Genomic DNA, 22,818 nt, shown 5'->3' on the forward strand with positions numbered 1-22,818 from the left:
CGAGACAGGGTAATCAGAATTTTTAAACCTTGCGTTAAATATTTTCCTCTCATTATTTTCTTTCACATATTTACACTTGATATAATTTTAATTGTATAGTATATATTTTTACAAAATTGTTCTGTGAAATACTCTGTATTTATATACACAATTAGTTTTACTTTTATTATAATAAAATGAAGATTATAATAAAAGTAAAACTAATTATTATAATAAAATTTGTCTGCATGTGTTTCATCTTCCTGAAATTTGGACAAATTTAGCCCTAATCTTATAATTCTTTCGAAATTTTCAATTAGTTAATTCGCTAGAGCCATCATTGGCGTAGTACTTGCCATTGATAAAAATGGAGCAGCTGTAAGTGATTTTTGTTCTTTGAAATATTTTAAAGATGACATCAGTGATATTTGCCAGTTTATAGCTTTTATTAATAAAAGGAGTTTTTTGCACGTTCTCTTATATTTAACTATGTTTTAGTCGTTATGTCGGATAAACTCATTCAACAGCATGAAGTTCTTTGAAACTACGTTATTCTAAATTTATTATTTCTAAAGTTATATTATTATCTATTATTTCTAAAGTTCTTTGAAACCATGCATTTATTTTGTTTATAGTTATGCTTTTAAAACGTGAATTTCTATAACTAAATAATTCAAAATCGACGGTATTTGAAATTTAAAAAAAAGTTAAATACTGAAACGCAAAACTAAGGAAAAAATAGTAGTACAAATTTGTATGCGAGAAGCATAAAAAAACACCATACAATATTGAAGCCAATAATGCTTAATTTCATATCTAAGAAAATAAAGTATATTCTAAAAAGCAAAATTTATGGAGAAAAGGCATGAATTCTTTTAGGGGAGCTGTGAATAAAGAGATTTCTTCCCCGCATCCAGACTAACGACCTATCCACCTAATCAATAGTAATCACATTTTTTAATAATTACTACAACTAATGTAATGACATTTACTATATTGATTATTTTTCCAATAAAATCTATATCCTCACCATCCGATAGATATTTCCAAAATTCTAAAGATAGGTAACATTGTGTAATGGTCCTAATATATATTTAAGTATATAAGCATTTAGGTCCTTCACAAGCATTTTAAGCTCTCCAGTTTTTAAAAAAAAGTAAAACTAATTTTGCGATTGTATGCAATTAACCTATATCTAAATTTCAAAGCATAGAATAAGCGGCATTGAAACAAATAAAGAATTTCTCACTTGATATCCATCCGTTTGGATCACTAATGACACGCGTACTCAAAAAAAGAAAGGAAATGAGAGCAATTAATCGATACTTCCCACAACAAATTCAATGAAAGACCATAAACCACTCTTTCGAAAAAGTAATTTCATTGGAGCGATGATCAAAAAAACTAGATTGCAAAACTCTAGTCATTGAAAAAGGTTACATTGAAGTTGCAAAACTTCCTATGGGGTTTTATAAGCACTTACCCCAGTTTCAGTAGAAAAGTGCTTAAAAAAGAAGAAAAAAGGGGACTTTCGTGAGACGTGTGGGGGAGGTCGGGCCACCAACAAAGCTGTACTATATGAAAGTGCTGCTGAGATTGTTATCTAGGTCTTTTGTATCTTTCAGACCCCGCCCTCAAAGTGTCTCTAGAACTGAAGGAGGCCTAGCAATGGGTTATAAAAAAAAAAACAGTAACAGTTTAGCCATTGATTCAAAAATGAAGGAAATTGTCATAAAATCTGATAAAAGACCAAACATATTATGATTTTTTGTCTAAAGAGAGAGAGAAATAAGCAGAAATTTAAGAAAAATATTCCAGCAGTTCATTTAATTAAATTAGTTTAAATTAATGAATATAAAAATTTCTATGAATACATACTAGTGAGGACAAAATCGAAGAGGTTAATATTCATTACATGAGAGATTTTTTTAAAATTTTTTATAACCGTCGTTGAACAGCCGACCCAATTTAATGGGTTTACGACTATTGATGCACAACTCCGCAACCTTGTAATTTTGAACCCAATCCAGAAGACAAGGGAGCTCCTGGATCGAGTATTGAGAGAAATTTGCCTTCGTGGAGGACTTCTGGATGGAGCTAACCCGCATTTGCGCTACATGGAGAGGAACACCACGAGAACCTCTTACGGTTAGCCTAATGGCAAGGGGACTCTAATCCATGATCCGTCCACCACTGAGGATATTTCACGTCAGCGCTGTGGTCGGTGCAAGCCGGATGAGGAATTCGTATCGACTGGGATTCGAACCCGGTTTGCCGCATTGGAAGACTCTATCTCCTGACTATTGGACGCTCTATCCCTTGAGTCATCGTGGCTCTACATTTAATATTTAAATCATTTAAACATATTAAAACAAAGATGGGAATCAATAAAATTGCTTTAAAATATGACTTCAATTAATACTTGATTATGGTTAGCAAAATCAAATTAATAGATTTTTTTAAGACATATAACATTACTATAAGCAGTTTAGATTTGTACTATTTATTATATTTTTAAAAAAAGTATATGAAGTCTTCAGTTATCAGAATTGCTAAATGGCAACAAAACTTTTTGTAATCTATTAAGGATGCGTCATGTGATGATGACGTCTTTTCCATAGTGTATTAAAATTTAAAATAAAACGTTAGTCGTAAATCCATAAGTTTAATTTAAAAAAAAACCATTACAATAAGCTATTAAAGTAAAATTCAATTGCATAAATTGTGAATTAGAATTTATTAAAGTTTCAGAATGACTGGTTTGAATTCAGTTTTTGAAAGCATAAATTAGTCTACACGCGAAAAAAAGTAAATAGATAAATTTTGTTGTAAAGCTTCTAAAATGTTACTTCACTTACAAATAAAAAGAAATAAATTTAAAAATATTAAAGTGCTTTTTTTTTAGTGTTTTTTGAAAGCTTTTCATAATTTTATGACTAGAAATCGGTATAAATTGCACGAATAATTTAATAATAAGTATTTATAAGCATGCAAAAGATTTAAAAAAATAGGAAAAGCTGTTACTGTTTTAAATACAAAACTAGCTCTTAGATTTTCCATCTTTCTCCCCTCCCCCCCCCGTTTTTTTAATAAAATTTCTAAACTTTTCTATTTTTAGATTTAACTCATAATAGCAAATTAAATAAATGTGTTCAGGGAATAAAAACTACTTACTTTTTGATTTTGGCATATGGAGCAACTTGTTCAACTTGGTAGCCTTCTTCTTCAATATAATCCAGGACACTACCATTTCCAAGAAAATGACCTGAACGTAATAGAAAAAAGTTTCTTTTATCATGCGGTTAAAAAACATTTTATTTTTCCTCACTTAGTAACAAAGAATTTCTGACTTCAAGCTTTCGTTGTACTGTTATAAGTGTTTAAGAAAGTTGGTTGTGATTCGATTTAACCTTACTAGGCGATAAAATGCATCATAAAAGACCGAAGTAGAAGAAAAAAAAAGGAAAAGAAAAATGGATGCCTAAGTTTAATTTTTAGCTTCCTATGAGGAAGGAACGAGGAAAAAAAATTGGAATTTGGCTATTAAACAGCAATAAACGTTTCGAAATTGTAACTTGAATGCCTTACGGTGAAATAATTTTATTTAGTCAAAGGTGAAAATATGAAGAATTTTATTTTTTAAAAAAGACAAGAATATATATATATATATATATATATATATATATATATATATATATATATATATATATATATATATATATATATATATATATATATATATATATATATATATATATATATATATATATATATATATATATATATATATATATATATATATATATATATATATATATATATATATATATATATATATATATATATATATATATATATATATACTAGCTGTACCCTGCGTGCGTTGCAACGCTTTCAATTTGAATTTGAATTTTGTATTTAAGTGTGTAAATGACATTTGCGATTATGATTTGAAATGCAAATTTTATTTAATGGTGAAAAAAAGCAGTTAATTCTCTAGGATATCATTAGTGCATTTTCAAACAGACATGTATGGTGATGCACACGGAGCATGAAACATATTTTGGACAATGATCTGAAATAAGACTGGATCTATGGTGACATCAAGAATTTCTGCTGATATCTGATCAGTTTTAGAAGGTGGTTTTTTTTCAATAAGCCAAATTAGAATGTGTGCCTGAGGCAATCCTCGTTCTTGCCATTCAATAGAGTACACCCAACACCGTGTCTCTCTAAAAACATGACGCTTCACAATGAAATCAAGTAAAGATTATCATTTTTGTTTGAACTCACGTGCTGTAATATCATGACGATCCGATGATGATTGTCCTGGTAACAAAATATCTCTAATTTCAACCCAAGCAGAATTGCACGTAAATGTAATAAATAAATCTAGGAGCCCATATGCGAGAACATATGTCATTGCATCCTGTGAGTATTCATACATGTGCCTTGGAGTCCAAGGCACATGTATGAATACTCAGACATGTATGAATACTACATTTGCAGGGAGTCCAAGTTTTTCTCCCTGCAAATGTAGTCGGCAATATAATCATTTTCCCCACATCATTAGGATTAACGTTACCATCATTAATTATTGCATCCCGTAAATGAATGCATTCTTCTGAACGTAATTTGGTTTGATTTAATTTAATATACAGTAGGCTTTCAGTTTCAATTTTCGCATACATATCGACAATGTATTGATGAACTAATTGTCGACATTTTAAAGTATGATTATCAGCGTTTTGGCAATCATTAATCTATATGCATAAAAACTTATTGCACTTGCTTTCTTATTGGTTTTCTCGCCTGTTTGCGGACTTCTTAATTTTATGTTAAAATAATATCCCTCCTCTCCTCACCAAAATAAAATAGGATATTGCAATGCATCATATGATCGATACGTTTCTGAGAACTCTTTGAACGTCACGATTTCTGCGATGAAGAACTGTATCGCGGGAGGTAAATTCTTCGCCAACTATAACAATAGCCACTTCATCCAATGTTGGCGCATTGTATTTTTCTTTGTGGTGGCCTACAGGTGTTTTTTCAGCTCTAATAACAACTTTGTAAATATCGGATGACATTTAGTCTAGGGCAATTGTGAACAGCCTAATTAACTGATTATGTTGATCGAAAAATTTTTGTAATACGGTAACAATTTTTCGTTTAGTGCCATTGTTTACCTGACAACGTTGATTGACTTGATCATTTGTGTTATCCATGAAATAAATTTGTAGAAATTTATGATCTGCGTTAGGCATTGAAAGAAGTGATCCTTGCACGATGATAAATTTGGCCTTGCATTTTGAATGTTGGGATGTAATTCTCGTTCAGGATACGTGTAGCACCGAATAAAGTCATTTAGAAACACGAATTGTACCGGCGTATATGCGCCAAAAAATGTTTCGATTGGTTTGTTTGACCTGATACGAAGGTTGATAATGTCTCGGCAGGCGACGTAAAATCTTGTAGTTTCTGTATGCTTCTAGAACAGCAAATTTCAGCTGTTTCATTTTTAAATTTGAGAGCATTACAAAACATACATAATTGATATATTTCTCCGATGATGACACTTGGGGGAAGACTATAGTTTGTTGTCGGATCATAGTGAAATGCACTGAAATTCAAATCAGAGTATTGGCAGCGTCTGAATAGCGAAATGCGTTCTCGGTCGGTTTTCATTCTTGCTTCCCGTTGCTCTGATGTTTCCGACGAACGGGCTTGTGTAGTTCGTAGTTGATTTGTTGACAGTCTTCTTTCCTGTTGCTCAGACGTTTCTAAGGAACGGGCAAAAGCATTCTGTTCTCGATTAGTTTCAAGTCTTTTTCCCGTTGCTCCGATGTTTCTGAAACACGGGTAGTTCTCTTTTTGCGCGCTTGAGATGTCGACCGACTAAGAGCGATTTGCTTAGGCGGCATATTTTTGCAAATATTCTTTCTGACAACGAAAAAGAAATGTAAAAGTTGGCAGTGGTCGCAAATTTGCTAAATCGAAATATCACATACATATTTTAAATAATAAAAAGAGCAATAAAAATGAGATGAATAAGAAATATGAAAATTATAAGATTTAAAACAAAAATCAATTTTATAAATGAAAGAAATAAAATGGATGAATTCGAAAACTTTGCATAAATAAACAAACAAACTAATAGTTTTCAAATGACAACTGTCACAGCACTGAAATCTTCGAAAAGTATATTTAATTTTGCTAACCTAAAATTACGTACTAAATATAAATATTTCTGAAAACGTGCAATTTGAATGAAATTTGCTTTTGTCTTTATATTTATTAAACAGTTTTCACAGTACTGAATCCGTGATACGACCAACAATAAAGAAATCTATTCTCGTTGATTTTACTTGCTTGTGCTCACCTGACATAAAGAAAAGCGCGAATTAAAAATTAAAGTATATGCAATTTACTTTAATTTACTTTTCTAAATGAATAGAGTTATAAGATAGAAAATATCACTGTTGTTATCTTCAAGATATTTGAAAATTGAATCGTTTATAGCAAAATTTAAAACAATGGCTAGCTTTTAACCAATCAGAAAATTCCATTTCGACTTTCACTGATATCGCTGGAACGGTTTATCGCACGGGATAAAAAGTATCCTATGTCCTTCTCCTGGCTCTAAACTACCTCCCTGCCAATTTTCAGCTAAATCTGTTCAGCCGTTCTTGAGTTATAAGTGAAGTAACTAACACGACTTTCTTTTATATATATAGATATATATATATATATATATATATATATAGGAAAAAGAAATAAACATTACAAATGAGGATTGACAGAATGCTAATTAATAAGGTTTTTTGAAGATCTTTCGCCAATCAAAATTAAAAAGCCACAGTTTTGTGTTTTAGACTTAAAGCAAAACTATAATTTTAAACTATATATAGACCATCTCGCCGTGAAGAGTTACTTATGATATAGAACAGAGATATAACTTAAATATCTTAAAAGTTATCGAACTTTTTTAAAAATCGCCAATTTGGCGATATATTCCGACCCATATGAAAATTATCAAAATCAATGCCTTATTCTCATTTTTTAGAGCCCAAATAATGCAGCATAAGAGTAAGATTTTAGACCTGAAAAACTTTGATCGCAAACTCCTTTCATTTTCTGAAAACTGTAACTTTTCCTCATATTGAAATTTTTCGCAATTTTCCGAATTACAATAGAGCGCGCTAACTAAAGAGAGGTTAAACTTGACTTAACAGCCATAAGTAACTGTTACGAACTCAAAGGAGTTATGAAAATAGCATTTTATTCACAAAAAAGCATGATTTCATGTGATTATACATAGGCTTACAAAAAACAGCCCTAGAGAATTTTCAACAATGTGCGCAAAAAAAGGCAAAATTGTATGGAACATGTATAGAGTGAGTTTAAAAAACACCGGGGAGAAAGCCTTTAGAAAAAAGCACTATTTTAACAATTATATGAATTTAACAGCCAAGTCGATTCGGGCCGTTAATCCCGAATTTGAAGAATTTGAAAATGGGAGTTAATCGTTTTAAAAAAAATTAATTACTATACAATAATTAATTTTAAACTCACGGTAAGGATTTTTTATTATTTTTAATTGTATACCTTATACAAGTATTAAATTAAAAATGAATCAATATACATTAGTCTGTTCGGAGTTATTCTGTAATGTGCTAAAAATGTAAATAAAAATAATTAAGAATTTTATTTCAATACAATTTTCGAAAATAAAGTAAAATTAAAACTATCATTTATGAACGAATATCAAATCACCATACGATACATCTAATTAGCAGAATTTGGGAAATTGTACAAGAACTTCTTAAGAGTCCTTATCATTTAGTTAAAAGCTATAAATGTGAAAGGTTCCTTTCTGAAAAGCTTCAAAAAACATGTTTCTAATTAATGTACAAGGATGAATTAATTTTTTTAAAAAATATCAAATAATATTTAAATAAATATCGAATTACATTAATTTCAGATTCAATGGTTCGTCGTTATATTCATATATAATTGCTTGTGCTTTTTTTCTGATATTATATTATTTTTTCTGATTATTTTTTAGGTCTTTATTTTTGTGCTTTTTTTAAACTCTAAACTTCTACGAAATGTCAACAAATTTTAAGTTTTCACGAAATACTTTCGTAGGATTAAAAATTCTTTCTGGTCGAATGGATCCTTGGAATGCGTATATTTTTCACATCATACTGTAATTTTTGCTACTGTAATGGTAATAATAAAATTCATAATGATTTTCTGGACTGAAGATACATTACTAAACTCTAACTTATAATATAAAAAAATTTCAGAAAAAATTCAATAATACAGGTAAAAATACTAATATTGAAGTTTTATCTTGTACGCGTTTGCAATTCTCATTAATTAAGTACACATTCTATTTATCTAGCAATTTTTTTACACGCTATATTTAGGATCATTTATTGATAAAATATGAGACTTCGAGTGTTTCACAACTTTCAAACAGAACAAAATTACACATTTTACTTTTCAAAACCTTGAAATTGAACGACAGTGAAAGAGAAACGAGTTTTTAACTAAAATTTAATCGATATAAAATGACACCTTATGAAGAAAAAGGAACTAAAGCTTTCCCCGTTACATCACATTTAATGAATAGTGAAACTGAAACAAGCTGTGCAATCATTATCGTCATGGAAGGTTTCGAAATACATAATCTTCTGACCGCTCTTATAGCCGCACATGTATTACGGCTTTTGACTAATAGATACTTAAGCAATCTCGATAAGAAGCCGCACTTCCAGTGACGTAAACAGCCATGAGAGTCGCGTGCCCATTCATAAGAAGATAAAATTCTTTACGATAAAGCCGTCGGTGTGTTCTTCTCTGTTATTAAGAATAACTTCAAAGGCACCGCAAAACATAACCCTTCATTAGCAAGAATGAAGAGAAAAAAAGAAAGAAAGAAATAAAGAAAGAAACTTGATCAATAGACTCGTACTCGGCGCCCTCAGTTGAACAAGAAAGTAGAACTTTTCATTTAAAATGAATGGCAACTGTGGTGGAATCAAACGACATTTCAAATGATACGGCATTGCAGCCGCTTTTTTAATGGTTGGATTCCATCGAAGTCAATTTAGAATTCAATTAGCATTGATTCTATTGGATGTAATTCAGAGAGGAATCTTGTAATTGATATACTCATGCAATATAATTATTATTTATAATTAAAATTTCAGTATCAGTTGTTTACACCGATTTGATGTGCAATTTAATGAAACTGTTGGATTAGCCTTAGCATTTAATTCATTTATCTTTATGATATTAAACTTCTTTTGAGGATGCTGCTTGGGAAATAAATTTCATGTGATGGCGCAATGAAATTTTAGAGGACTTGAAGAATACGCTCATAGTAAAAGATAACCGATAAAGTGAGAAATGCTTATAAGTTAAAATTATTTTGCAGTCTCACGTAGCTGTTTAACCATTCACATTCGCAGTACAGCTACAACAGAATAAATTTGCTTCTCAACAGATCTTGCACAGAATCAACGCACATAATCATGCGGGAAGCTACGTGAAGATGAAGAAATCTCTTTCAAGGAGAAGAACCTACGAACAAGACCGTTTCCACACGTCACGTACGTAGGTACTGCTCAAGCTCTATAAAGAGCCAGTGAGATTCTGCACTTTCACGTAGCATTCTGTACAGTTGCGTACGTAGGTTCTGCGTAATTTCGGTAGAAAACTGAGGTTGTTCTGTTGTAACTGTATAGTGCAAAACCTACGTAGGCAAATGTGAAGTTGAAAATACAAAATCTTTCTATTTTTATAATTAATACAAATTCAATTGTTACATTGGTGTTTCCTTTGAGTTAATGCGAAAAGCATTTTATATAGACAGATTTTTAAATTGTTTGTCATCAATATTATATTCGTTGGTAAAACGTACATTTCAGGGATATTCCAAAAAAAAAATGTACCATAACCTGTTCTTTTCCAAGATTTATTTAGATAATAAAAATAAAGAAAGAGAGAAAACCTAATATAACATAGATATTTATTATTTCAATTGATTTGAAAGGTATCTAAATCAAAAAGTATGTTTTATGTAAGACTGATTTATAATAATTTTATGGAATTTACTAATTTTCATTACAAATAAGGGGAACTTTTATTAAAACAAGGCTATTTCATAAACTGTTAAAAAACATTGGTTAAATTTGAACTACGCTATCAAATTTACTGAATATTTTGTAAAGCATATATTAGTACAATTACGCATCAAACTCTATAAAAATTTTGTGTTTTTTTTGTTCTTTTTAACCCAATATTTATAAAATTGTGATTACTACAACAACTATTAATCAGGTTGTACCTAATACAAAGAATAAAACTTTCATATTGCTAATTGAAAATTTTATTGAGAGTTATTAAGTGAATATTTAACAGCATTTCAATGGAAAATTTTATATTCTTGAAAAGATTTGAATCCTTATCGAAGACTACATTTTACATATGGATTGAAATCTGCAAAATTGTATTAAAATTCGGTGAAAATAATTTATGCAATTCATTTAAATTATTTTTAGATCAATGGCTCAGAGAAAATTAATCTTCTTTGAATTTCTATCAGATCTAATGATATTTTACGAATTCAATTTAATTTTAGTAGCTACGTGGATGATGCATGAAATAAATTTTTGATCAAGTATTATTGTAATTATCTGTTCGAAGTGCAAAAAGAAAAACTTTTCGTTTTAATGTTGATAGATAAATGTTCTATTAAATACATTTTATATAAAATATCACGTTTTTCCTCTTTTAATATTTTTAGTTAGATCTGATACAGATCTAACTAAAAAACAGTTGTGATACACAACTCATACTCAAATAGAGTATAAATTTTAAACATGCGAGAACTTTTACATTTAAGGCTCAAGTTTAGGAGGAAAAAGTTCTATAACACTCTATGCGGGGAAAAAAATTCTGGTAAAATTACCTTACTGTACGGTAATGTCATTTCTGGTAAATAAAATATTAATTTTCGTTAATAAAATCGAAATATACTGTGCTTAAATAATTCATTTGGTAATTATTCCTTTCATTTGGTAATGATTTACCAGAAATTATGGTTTACAAAATTGCAGTTCTTATTACCACACGTACCTCAAAAGTAAATTTAATCGAATTAATGATTTTTATCGTCTAAGGCAGAGTTTCTTAAACTGGGGGTCCCGATTCCAATGGGGTCACGGGAACTGCGACATGGGTCACATAAAAAAGGTTAGTAATTTTGATATTTCTTTAACATATTATAATAACTTTATAATTACCAAATATTTTTGCACCATCTGTCTGAAAATAGATATAGATGAGACAATAACAGACGCAGAAAAAGCAAAAACGTTTCGACGCGTTTTTATTCTCACGCATTTTTATTATATTTTTAAGTTTGTTATGTTATTAACATTTTCATATTATTCTATGTTTTAAAATTAAACGTTAAAGCCATGAAACTGCAATAGTATATTACAGTACAAGAAGAAACTGAGAATTTCACTTACGCGTTTGTTAAATTTGCGCAAGGCTTATGGGGTGCACAAAAATTTTCGTAAATGTAATGGGGTCCCCACACTAAAGAGTTTAAGAAACCTAGATTTAAGGTATTATGATAAAATTAGCAAATTTTACCAAATTTTGTCATAAATTTTAAAAACCATATTTCATTTCTAATTTTGTTAAAATCATTATCAAAGCACTTCGGTAAAAATTACCGAGCTTTTTGGTGTGCCCATAGAGCCAGAAACACACTATATTCTTTATTCGGATTTTTTTTCCTCAGAGCATGGGCATAAAATGGATTGATTTGACCCGCAACGACATTGCTGGCAGTACATACCTTTCTTTTTTATCGAAGTCAGATTTGATGATATTCGATTAAGTTTAAACAATTGTATGATACATAATATTAATGATTGGTCAAAGTATCATTATAGTTACCTGTTCCAAATGCAAAGAAAAAACTTTCATCTGGATGTTGCCTCAGTAACTGGAGGACTCTATCGGCCATTCTGGCGTTTCTTTTTTCAATCAGTTCCCTCCGAAAATATCGGTTGATGTCCCTGGATAGTAACAGTTCATCGGCCGAGCTGTCGTTGTCAGAGAGCTGTTAAGAATAAAGACGACTTGAGCTGGGTTGTCCATTAGTCTCTATTACACGATCTTCATTAAATTTATGTTCTGGTCGGTTAATGACTGTTTACCAGTTTCTCGATAAGCCCTGAACGTTGCATTTAAGGAAAGACTGGAGGCAATTATGTACAATGCACCGTGGGCGAGAGAAAAAACGCCCAATAAAGTGGTAGATTAAAGTATAGCATGGATTAAAGTGCTAGCTTCTAAGAAAAACGTAACTGGGCTTGTTTGCATTTCGATCAAACTATGATAGGTTTACTCGCATTTAGAAATTTATAACGTGGTTAAGAACTTTGATTTGGGTATTGTTTTGCTAAAAATGACAGTGTTAAAAAGGGTGTTTACAGTAACGTACGTAGACTCTCCTGCACCCTCTGAAAAACTTATGAGGGACTTACCATAAAAAATTTTGAAATTACAATGTGAAACAAAAGCACTGTGTAGAAGAGATATTGGAATATTTATAATCATTAGTTTTAGTTTAATTTAAGAAAATGAAAACAGTAATTGTGATAAAAAGGTAGAATTTAGGTAATAAATTGAAACACTGCAGTTAACGCATTAGCACAACATTCTGTTTCATATGAGCTATTTTTTTATGCGTCTAGAGTTTTTTCTAAATTAAATAATATCCCTGAGAAAAATTAAATGAATGAAATACGCTTTTGTAAAATTTGAAAAATGTTTGCCCAAATTATTATTATTCTTTTTTTAAAAATTTGAATTTTTTTTAAACACTTGTTAATTAATTTCTAATATTTTTAACATATTTGCTTACATTAACAGCATTTGTGTTCCAAAAATACACTTTTGTGTTGTTTATAAACATTTTTACTGCTATGTTTTATTCAAGCATTTTTAAAAGTTAATTATAACAAATGATTCAAAAGAAAATGTTATTACTTCGATATTTTTAACAGAGCCAAGGTATATAAAATAAGAATACAGAAAATGTGAACATATTCTTAAAAAAAAAATATGAACATTACAGATGACATTGTAAGGTTTATCTTAATATCGAAGCAATAAAACCCCAACAAGGTTTATCAATGATTAGCAAATAAACCAAGCAAGCTTGAAACAGTGCTAGTATACGAGGAATGAGGTTTGGATTAAGCTTGTATAAACAGCTCTTTCTTATCGAGATTGAATCGAAGAAAACTGCACATCACCATTTAAAAGAGTTTGAGAACCTTAACACACAAAGGAAAAAAAAAAGTTCAAAAATAAAATTTGCTATCAAAACTAAAAAATTATATACAGATCTATATATTTTATGAATGGTTTATGGGTGCCTTTATTAAATCTTTACAAAAATAATATTGGCATGCAACATTTCTGCTTTGTAGGAATAATAGCTAACCAGTAGACCTTATCGTACCAATCAAAAGAAACCGCAAATGCAATGAAACCCCCAGGAAAGACCACCTCTATATAGTGACTTCCTCTATGTACGACCACTTTTGGGAAGCAACGAGTTTTTTCCATAGACTTTGTATAGAAGAAAACCTTTAGGAAAAACCATCAAAACCTCTCCCAGCGACTGGAACAATGTCTAAACCAAATGCGGAAAATATCGAATCAAATAAGTAGACTAAAAATGTATTCAAAATATTTATATGAGGCTCTTATTTAGAAGTTGAAAGTTAAATAAGAAAAAAAAGTTATTTTAGAAAAACCTACGCATCTCAAGCAAGCAGACATCTTCTCATCTTTTAAAACTAACGGTTTTTTATGATATAAAGTTAAATGCTGACTTACACAAAAACGTAATTGTTTATTTATTTAAAATAATTTTATCTTTATTAAATGGTTTTATCATTCATAGTTGGTAAATTTGTTTTTACACATAATTATATAAGTTGGGATCATTTTTATTGATGGTAAATTTTATTCACCGATCCGATTTTCACGAAGCCAACACAAGTGGCATTTAAACACCAAGAAAATGACACTAAATAAAACTAAAATCGTTTGATAACATTTCAGAGATAACCCCTAAGAACGACCAACTTACATTAACGACCATTTTACTATGAAACGAAGAGTGGTCGCTAACGAGAGGTTTCACTACTACGTTTGCCGTGAGTTTGCTTGCTTTTTTGTTTATAAATATATTCTCATTCAAAATATGAACATATTCCTACAGAATTAGGAAATTAGGGAACAACATTCTTACGTAAACAAATCGGCTAACTAATTATAAATCGGTAAAATATGTCTCACCAAATCTGTGTTTTTGAACGCATCAGAACTGAGATTCCTGCAATTGTAGTTTCGGACCAGTTCATCCGTGTCATACATGGATGATGTATGTCCATTCCTAAGTTTCTCTAGCCTCATCAGAGTTTGATTTAAGGCAAATATGACCTATTTGAAAAAAAGAATATTGTGGTGATACAATAGATGGCAGAAAATGTATTTTGAATCATTAATACTGAGATGCCAACTGCTCCGGGCACGCCAAAATAACTTAAAAAAACGGTAAATAACTACAAAGTATATTTTGCAATTATTTTTCCATTTTTGCTAGCTTTTTAAAAGGTATAGCATGACAAGTACTATAAAGTGCTGAATTATATAAGCCTACGAATTGTTTAGAAATAGTGGTGGATAAAAATCTACTAAATTGAATTTATTAAGCAAAGAATCACAATTGATTAATTACCACTTTAAAATATATATTTGCTGTCCGGAGCAAGTAGGCATCTCTGTCAATATATACACAAAGGGAAAACATTAGAGAAAAAGTAATAATTTAATTAATTTTTTTGCATTATTAACTCCCACACAGAACACATTTAAATAAATAAAATATAATAATAAAATAAGTTGAAATGAATACATTTATTTAAACTACAAATATACAGAGCATATTGCATGAACACACACGGAGAAAAAAATTCTGGTAAAATTACCGTACTGCATGGTAATGACTTTTCTGCTAAAGAAAACTTAATTCTGCTAATAAAACAAAAATATATTATAAACAATTTATTTGATAATTTTTCCGCTCATATGGTAACGATTTACCGGAAATTCAGGTTTACGAAACTCATAGTTCTTATTGCCAAACATTTAGTAATAAACACAAAATTTAAAAGTAAATTTAACCAAATAAATAATTTTTATGCCATGTTTTAAGATATCATGATAAAATACAAAATTTTACCATATTTACTAAATTTTAAATCATTATAAGGTAAATTTTACCAAAGCAGTTCCGCAAAAATTACCGAGAGTTTTGGGGTTCCCATAGAGTTAGAAACATTGTAAATTTGACCATATTCTGGTAATTTTGACTGCATTTTTTTCTCAGTGCGAAATATTGTTACCAGAAAGTATACTGCTTGAATGAACAAGAATTGGAGAATTAGAAATCCCTTTGAAAATGTAATTATTTCTTAGATCGGAAAAAAACATTTATAGAACTATCAGTAGTATTTTACTTGTTCAAAGCTGCATAAATTCAAAAATATTTGTGACGTAATATTTGTGCTATATATAAATGTTAGAAACATATAAAACGCAATTAGTTATTTTGAAAATTAAATTTTTTTAATTCCTCATTTTTTCTCTTTTTTTATTTTTAGTTTAGTACCAATAAATGTAAAAATTATGTACAAAATTTAACTGATTGTACCTCTTAAATGCACTTCGAATAAAAATATAGTTAACAAAAATATTAACATTAATTAAAATATTTCGAAACAATGCAACTTCGTCTTATAGCAAAACAAAAGTTTTACTAAAGGATTTTACCATAGAATCCTAAAATTAATAGTTATATCAAGTAGCTAGCTCAAAATATTCAAGTCTATTCTATTAGAAGAAATAAATTATAAGAACTGAAACAAAATAAAATTAAAAATTGCATTAAATATTGTTTAAATTATAAAATAAAAATACATTTTGGTAAAATTGTTATTTTATTGTTTATTTTATTCGTCAAAAGAATTAGTTTAAATAATAATGTATTAGGAAATTCAACTAGAAAATGAGTTTTGTATAAAAATTTCAAGCATTAATTTAATTTAAAAGTTATGCCAAAATTTCAAATGTCGAAAAGTTATTTTTTTTCTGGTAACTGAATGTCAATAATTATATTTCATTTGATTACGATATTATTAACAAGTTGAATCTTTGGGCTCTGGCGTATACTGTTTAAAATTAATGTAGCAATTAGATGTTTGCCAATCACATATAAACACCCCCTTTCCCAAAGCAAATATATTTTCTGGGGTTTCTCCAAAATTATCATAATTCGTAGGACTTAATCTTCAACACTACATAATCAACTAGTCAGCAATTAATTATGGATCTCGCGTCCATTTTCACAGACGGAAATCAGTTCAGCTTCCCTAGCTTTAGTCATTTGTGATTAGATTTAACACCTACTGAAGTATCTGTTATTAATCTCCCTATTTGAATCTTTGGTATTCTATTAAACTTTATAACCTTATGAGCTACAAACCTTGATTAACAGGCAATTGATGATATTGGCTGTCATTTCGAAAGAATAAATGACTTCGTAAACGGAAATTTACCTGAACTGAAATGAGATTAATAATCATAGGAAAATTCGTCTTCGTAGAAATTGCGCAAGGATAACAAAACAGTGAAACTTCTGATATATGATTTAAAAATAGTAATTTAATTAGTTTTTGTCTCTCTTCCAGAGTTTTTAACATAGAAATAGTAAAAAGTTTCAAATAGATTGATAAAATAACAGTAATCCTTAAAAATTTTATTTCTTATACTTCTTTTTGACTTTAAAAACTTATAATTGTAATTCCCTATTTCTAAATTTGTATTGGTTTAATTATCTTATTTATTTAGCATTTGATTTTCTGAATTTTCATGTCCTTCCTTTTTACCTCTTCTTAGCCCCGAACACCTCTCTCGTTAGCAGACATTCACACTGCCTCGAAAGTGTCCACCTTCATTGTAAAGAAACTGATATCGGACATATATTTCGGATGTATACATATAATCGGACCTTGAAAAAAAAATAGCCCTCGCACATGGATTTCAAAAATTACAATTATTTTAATGAATAGTTTTAAGATCACTATAATTTTGAATATGATTGTGTTGTATTTACACGAGTGTTAAACAGCACTTGATACCCGGTAAAACTGGTACCGGGAAGGGAAATTCCTTTGCTGGGTCCTGGTAATAACCGGTCAATGAAAATGTGTCAGCTAACCTAGTACGTGTCTAATAACTTTACATTTCAATAGTTTTTAATTAAACATTGTTCAAGCACTCAAAAATCATTATTTTCAACTTATATTATGTGCATAGGAAAAAAACATTTTAAGGACGAATTTTGATTCTGAAAGTGTCAGGGCTATTGTGACAGGGCTCTGACAATTATTTCTTTAATTGTCTATGAAGAAATAAAGACGTTAAATGGTCAATAGATGATACAGAACCGTGGTTGCTCGGGGAATAGAGAGTTTGCCTTCCAATGAAGTGAACCGGGTTCGAATCCCAGCGATGGCTGGTCGATACGAATTCCGCACCAGGCTCGTAACGACCACAGTGCTGACTCAAAATATTCTCAGTGGTAGACGGAACATAGGCCAAAGTCTCCTTGTCGTGATGCTAACCGTGGGAGGTTTTCGTGGCATTCCTCTCTATGCAACGCAAATGCGGGTTAGTCACATCAAAAAGTCCTCCAAGAAAGCAAATGTCTCCCAATACTTGATCCAGGTGTTCCCTTGTCTTCTGGATTGAGTTCAAAATTACAAGGCTACGGAGTTGAACATTGGTAGTCGTAAAACTACAATAGGGTCGACTTTTCAACGACTGTTATAAAATAAAATAAAATAGATGATACAAATTCTGTTACAAATTCGCATAATGGGAAATTTAAATAATTAAGAAAAATGGTAAAGAGTGGTTAGATATAGCGTTTTATGTAAAGTAGAGAGAAATAAGTAGTATTTACGGGCTAATCCAAGGCGAATTTTGAACACTAAAAGCTCTGGTAACTATTTCTTTAACTGCTTTTGAAGAAATAAAAGCGTTAAGAGATCAATAGAAGATACGAATTCTCACTATTCTTTAATGCATTTACTCTATGGGAAATATAAATAATAAATGAAAATAAAAATTTAATGTTCAATAATAACATATATTTACGTTTAAACTTAAAACGAAATGGCAAAAAGTATAATAAATGACAGTGTACGGTGTAAAATAGGGAAAAATATAGTGTGATAATAGAATACTTCGAGACAAATTTATAACACTCGGGTTCTGGTAACTGTTTCTTAAACTGTCTGTGAAGAAATAAAGGCTCTAAGAGATCAACAGATGATATACAATAGAATCTACTAAAAGCTATTTGGCAGCCCAATTCATCGAATTTCCTTTTTTGCTCAGACGATCAGTTAAGCTGATGGTGACGTTTCAGGGAAATTTCCGTCATCAGCCCACCAGGCAATATTTGGTTCCGGAAACTCTTCGTCCATCACTGCGAGCGGTGTTTGCCTTTACCGCGCTATCAGAAATGTCTGCGTTGACAAATTGAGGGGGAAACGAATTTCCCGTGTTTGTTCGAAACAACCCCTGGTTGAGAAGATATTTTTATGAACATTCTCTCAGTTGAGATGTTATAGAGAAGAAGCAAAATAGAATTTGTCAATATAAGTGGAATAGATAAAGGTCTAGCTGGGGAGACATTATTTTGTTTGCTAAGAGATCTATATCTGAAAAGCAATATCTGAAAGATTTGTTTGGGCTGCGAATGACAGTTTTTGTTGAAATTTCGTGAATTCATCCTAAACACTGTTCTATCTTTTGACGAATGTCAGGTTATTAGGCTCACTCCAACCTTTTTTTCCCTCCAAAGTGTAGTGAAAGAATTTGACTAATTTTGAAATTTCTCAATAAATTTGTATGGAGCCGTTGTGGCTCAGGATGTTCGCCTCTTAATGAGGAGATCCAAGTTCGAATCCCAGGGTTGGCAGGTTCATGTGAATTTTTCACCCGGCTCACATCGGCCACAGTGCTGTCACAAAATATACTCAGGGGTAGACGGATCTTGGCTTAGAATCTTCTTGCCGGCATGCTAACCATGGAAGATTTACCTCTCCTTGTAACGCAAATGCGGGTTAGTTCCATCAAAAGTCCTCTACGAAGGCTAGTTTGTCCTAATTCTTGATCCAGGAGTTTCCGTGCTTTCTGGGTCGGGTTTAAAAATTACAAGGCTGCCCGGTTGAACATTAATAGTCGTGAACTCAGAATTCTGTTTAACGCTGGTTTTAAAATAAAACATAATAAATTTTTAAGAATGTTTCGATTTTTCTTAATTTACGAATTTCTTTTGCTTATTCGAAACGCTCTTGTGTTAATTTTTTTAACGGGAAATTTTACGATGAATACCAAGTGTTGCGTGAATAGCAAAAAATAGTCTTCGATAACTATTCATTTTTTTTTCAAGAAAAAAAATGGCTTAATATTTCATAATTCATAAATCCTTTTTCCATCTTAAAAATTCCCTCCTTTTTAATTGAATTTTTTGTTCAGTAGTCTTGTTAATAGTCATTATGTAGTTCGAATATTGGCTTTGGATTTCAATATACTCAATTTGATTCGTTTAAATAAAAAATAAATCATTTCAGCTAAGGAAAGGCGAGACACAATATTTCTTAAGATCAGAACGTTTCCGTAAAGAACTTGTGCTTTAATGCGAATTTCAATAAAAACTAATAATAAAAAGAACTTCTCTTGCTGCCACTTGAAATACGTAATGAATCTTACATAGTAGCGCATAAATATTAACATACGTGAATATATATAATTTCATTGAGAAGGCATTCGGAGTACATAAAACATTGTCATTCATAAGGAAAATAAGAATCGTCAAAACGACATTCGGAATAGCATATAAAACAATTGAATAATGCTGAGAGCCATTAAAAACAGAATTATATATAATTCAAAATATCATGTTACCCTCATAAGGGTCATTTTCCCTTGATTGATGCTGCAATAACACCATCATCACTCGAACAACACATTTCGCCTACCCTTTCATAAATTTTCTAGACACACTATCCAGAATGTTTCAAGCCACCCAGAATAGAAACACTCACAAAAAAAGACGACTTTTTTTTTAAGTAACAATTTAAAGAAAGTAAAAAATTGCAACCCTGAATCTTCTTGTAAAGAAATTCCCTAAGGCCCACATATTTGGGTAAAATATATTAGCTGGGAGAAGTAAGTCAACATTTGAAGGAAGGGAGGATCGCCCACGAAGTGTGAAGTCGGGAGAAAAAGAACTGAGACCAGAAGCTGGTAGATTGTTTGCTAAAGGGATTAAAAAAAGTGCTCAGGAATTGTAACTAATTAGATGGAACATTATTTGTCTATAAATTTACGTCTCACTAGGGAGTATTCTACAGTTTTTGAAGAATTACCATGTCGTTCCACTTTTTTTTTTTAAATTTTTCTATTAACCCTTAAAGGGGTAGACTATTGAATTTCATTATTATTCTTAAGTTTGAGAAAATGAAAAATTTTCTCTTAAAAAATCAGTTTACTAAATGGCTTAATGACTAAAAGATTATTTTGAATAAATTTCATATAGACTCGAAAGGGCCATTTGAAGCTCTGGGAGAATTGCGGATGGACCGCTTCACTTTGAGCTGATTTTGAGGAAAACAGGGCAGAACCAAGGTTAAGTATGTTTTATATTATAACCGTCCTTGAACAGCGGTTCTACTTTTTGGGGTTTGTTACTACTAATTTTCAACTACGTAGCCTTGTAATTTTGAACCCAATCCAGAAGATGAGGGAACTCCTGGAACAAGTAATGGGAGAAATTTGCCTTCGCGGAGGAATTTCTGATGGAACTAACCCGCATTTGCGTTATATGGAGAGGAAAACCCCGAAAACCTCCACGGTTAGCCTGACGATAAGAAGACTCTAATCCATGATCCGTCTACCACTAAGGATGCTGAAGGATGCAAGCCGGATGCTGAATTCGTATCGACCAGCCATCTCTGAGATTTGAACCCGGTTCACCTCATTGAAGGGATAACACTCTTTTCCCTGAGTGATCACGGCTCAAGGTTAAATATAGTAATAAAATATGAAATTATAATATTTTTTGTATAAAATATAGGCAATGATGTGACCGAGGTTCAAATCCCAGCGGTAGCTGGTTGATACGAATTCTGCTTCCGGCTCACACTGACTACAGTGCTGACGTAAAATATCCGCAATGATAGACGAATCCATAAGTTATAATCCCCCAACCGTCGGATTAACTGTGGGAGGTTTCAATGGTTTTCTTCTCCATGTTAAGCAAATATGTACATGTTAGTTCCATCAAATACTCTTCCACAAAGGTTAGTCTGTTCCAATCCATGATCTAGAAATCCCCCAGTTTTTGGGTTGGGAGATTTTGAATTGCTTCAGCTGCTCAAAGCCGGTTATAAATTAAAATAAATGAGCAAGCAAATTACTAATATAATCAATCCATAATCATAATTTTTTTGCAATATAATGATTTAAATTACTTTAGAAATAAAGATCTACTATGATTTGTACCGCATTGGGTCGAACTAGTATGCGTTCAAGTTTTTAAAATTCTACCGCTGACCTTGATTTTAATGAATAAAGTTTAAGTTTTTCGTCTGCTTTAGAATATTTGGAACTGAAAAACCGAGTGGAAAAGATCAAAAGAATGTGTGTATTTTTGAATAATGGAAAAAGTAGTAAATTTCACAAATATGTAAGGATTTTGAAGTGTGCATAATGAAACAAGCATATTAATAAGTATCATCATGATGCATATTAATACGTATTAATTTCAATAAATAACCCAACTACATTACACAGCTGTTTTAATGTTATATTTAAAAACCCCATTATAAAATGGAATAAAGTGATTGAAATAAATTCAAGTACAAATTATAGTTTTACAAAAACCACTTTCATTTTGTTCTATTTTTGTTTTTTATTTGTCTTTATTCAGTAGTCCAGAAAACTTTTTTGGTATTGTGGTAATAAAAGTTTGGGAAATCGTTGTTTAGATTCAGAATAAACCATGACGCCACAAATATAATATTTCTGTGAAATTACATAAAAGTAAAAGCATTAATGAAACAATTGGCGATGAAGTATAATAAATTCGCCAAAAATTAATTAATGAGCCAAAGGAATGCACAGGTGTATCACGCATCATAACAGATCTCAAATATCGCATCAGAGGCGGCGAGTGAGTGTATTTTTATACCTAAGGAGAGCTTCAGATGATGGATTACAACTGAAAGGTGAGACTAAAGAGAAAAAAAATAGGAAAAAAAAGAAAGGGCAATCATCTTCACAGCGCACCCAGGAAAAATCCCATTTTGCACCCTAGAAGTGTGGGAGTCGAAAAAGGAAAAAAATAAATAAGTAAAACAAAAAATAAGAGGAAGAGGAAAAGAGATTGCAATCTGGGGGATTGAGGGTGGAAGACTTTCCCCAAATAGATGCGACTTCCCATTCTTTAGTTCCTTAAAAAGTCTTTGTGCGAAGTCGCAAGGCTCTCTTCAATTTATTGGGGACTTCCCCGTTCGACTAATCCCTGCTGCAAACTTCGAGGAATGAAGCTAGGGGGTATAAACTGTGAATTGTTGTGCAAATACTCATGCGTAC

General features: G+C 30.8%; 1 protein-coding gene across 2 annotated transcripts in view; it reads right to left on the reverse strand.

The window, feature by feature from the left end:
• Positions 1-22,818, reverse strand: part of LOC107443668 (metalloprotease TIKI2) — a 93,935-nt gene that overhangs the window by 27,484 nt on the left and 43,633 nt on the right. For both annotated transcript variants that reach the window (XR_015433142.1, XM_043051304.3), the window contains exons 6-8: positions 14,386-14,529; positions 11,965-12,130; positions 3,154-3,244 (exon numbers count right to left, since the gene is read on the reverse strand). Coding sequence is in view for 1 of the 2 variants with exons in the window: in XM_043051304.3 (XP_042907238.2) it covers positions 3,154-3,244; positions 11,965-12,130; positions 14,386-14,529 (401 nt within the window). In the remaining variant the exon portion in view is untranslated. The remainder of the gene's footprint in view (positions 1-3,153; positions 3,245-11,964; positions 12,131-14,385; positions 14,530-22,818) is intronic.

The sequence above is a fragment of the Parasteatoda tepidariorum genome, chromosome 4, assembly GCF_982258835.1.
Source record: "Parasteatoda tepidariorum strain Cologne lab strain chromosome 4, Ptep-v5.0, whole genome shotgun sequence".
NCBI lineage: Eukaryota > Metazoa > Arthropoda > Arachnida > Araneae > Theridiidae > Parasteatoda > Parasteatoda tepidariorum.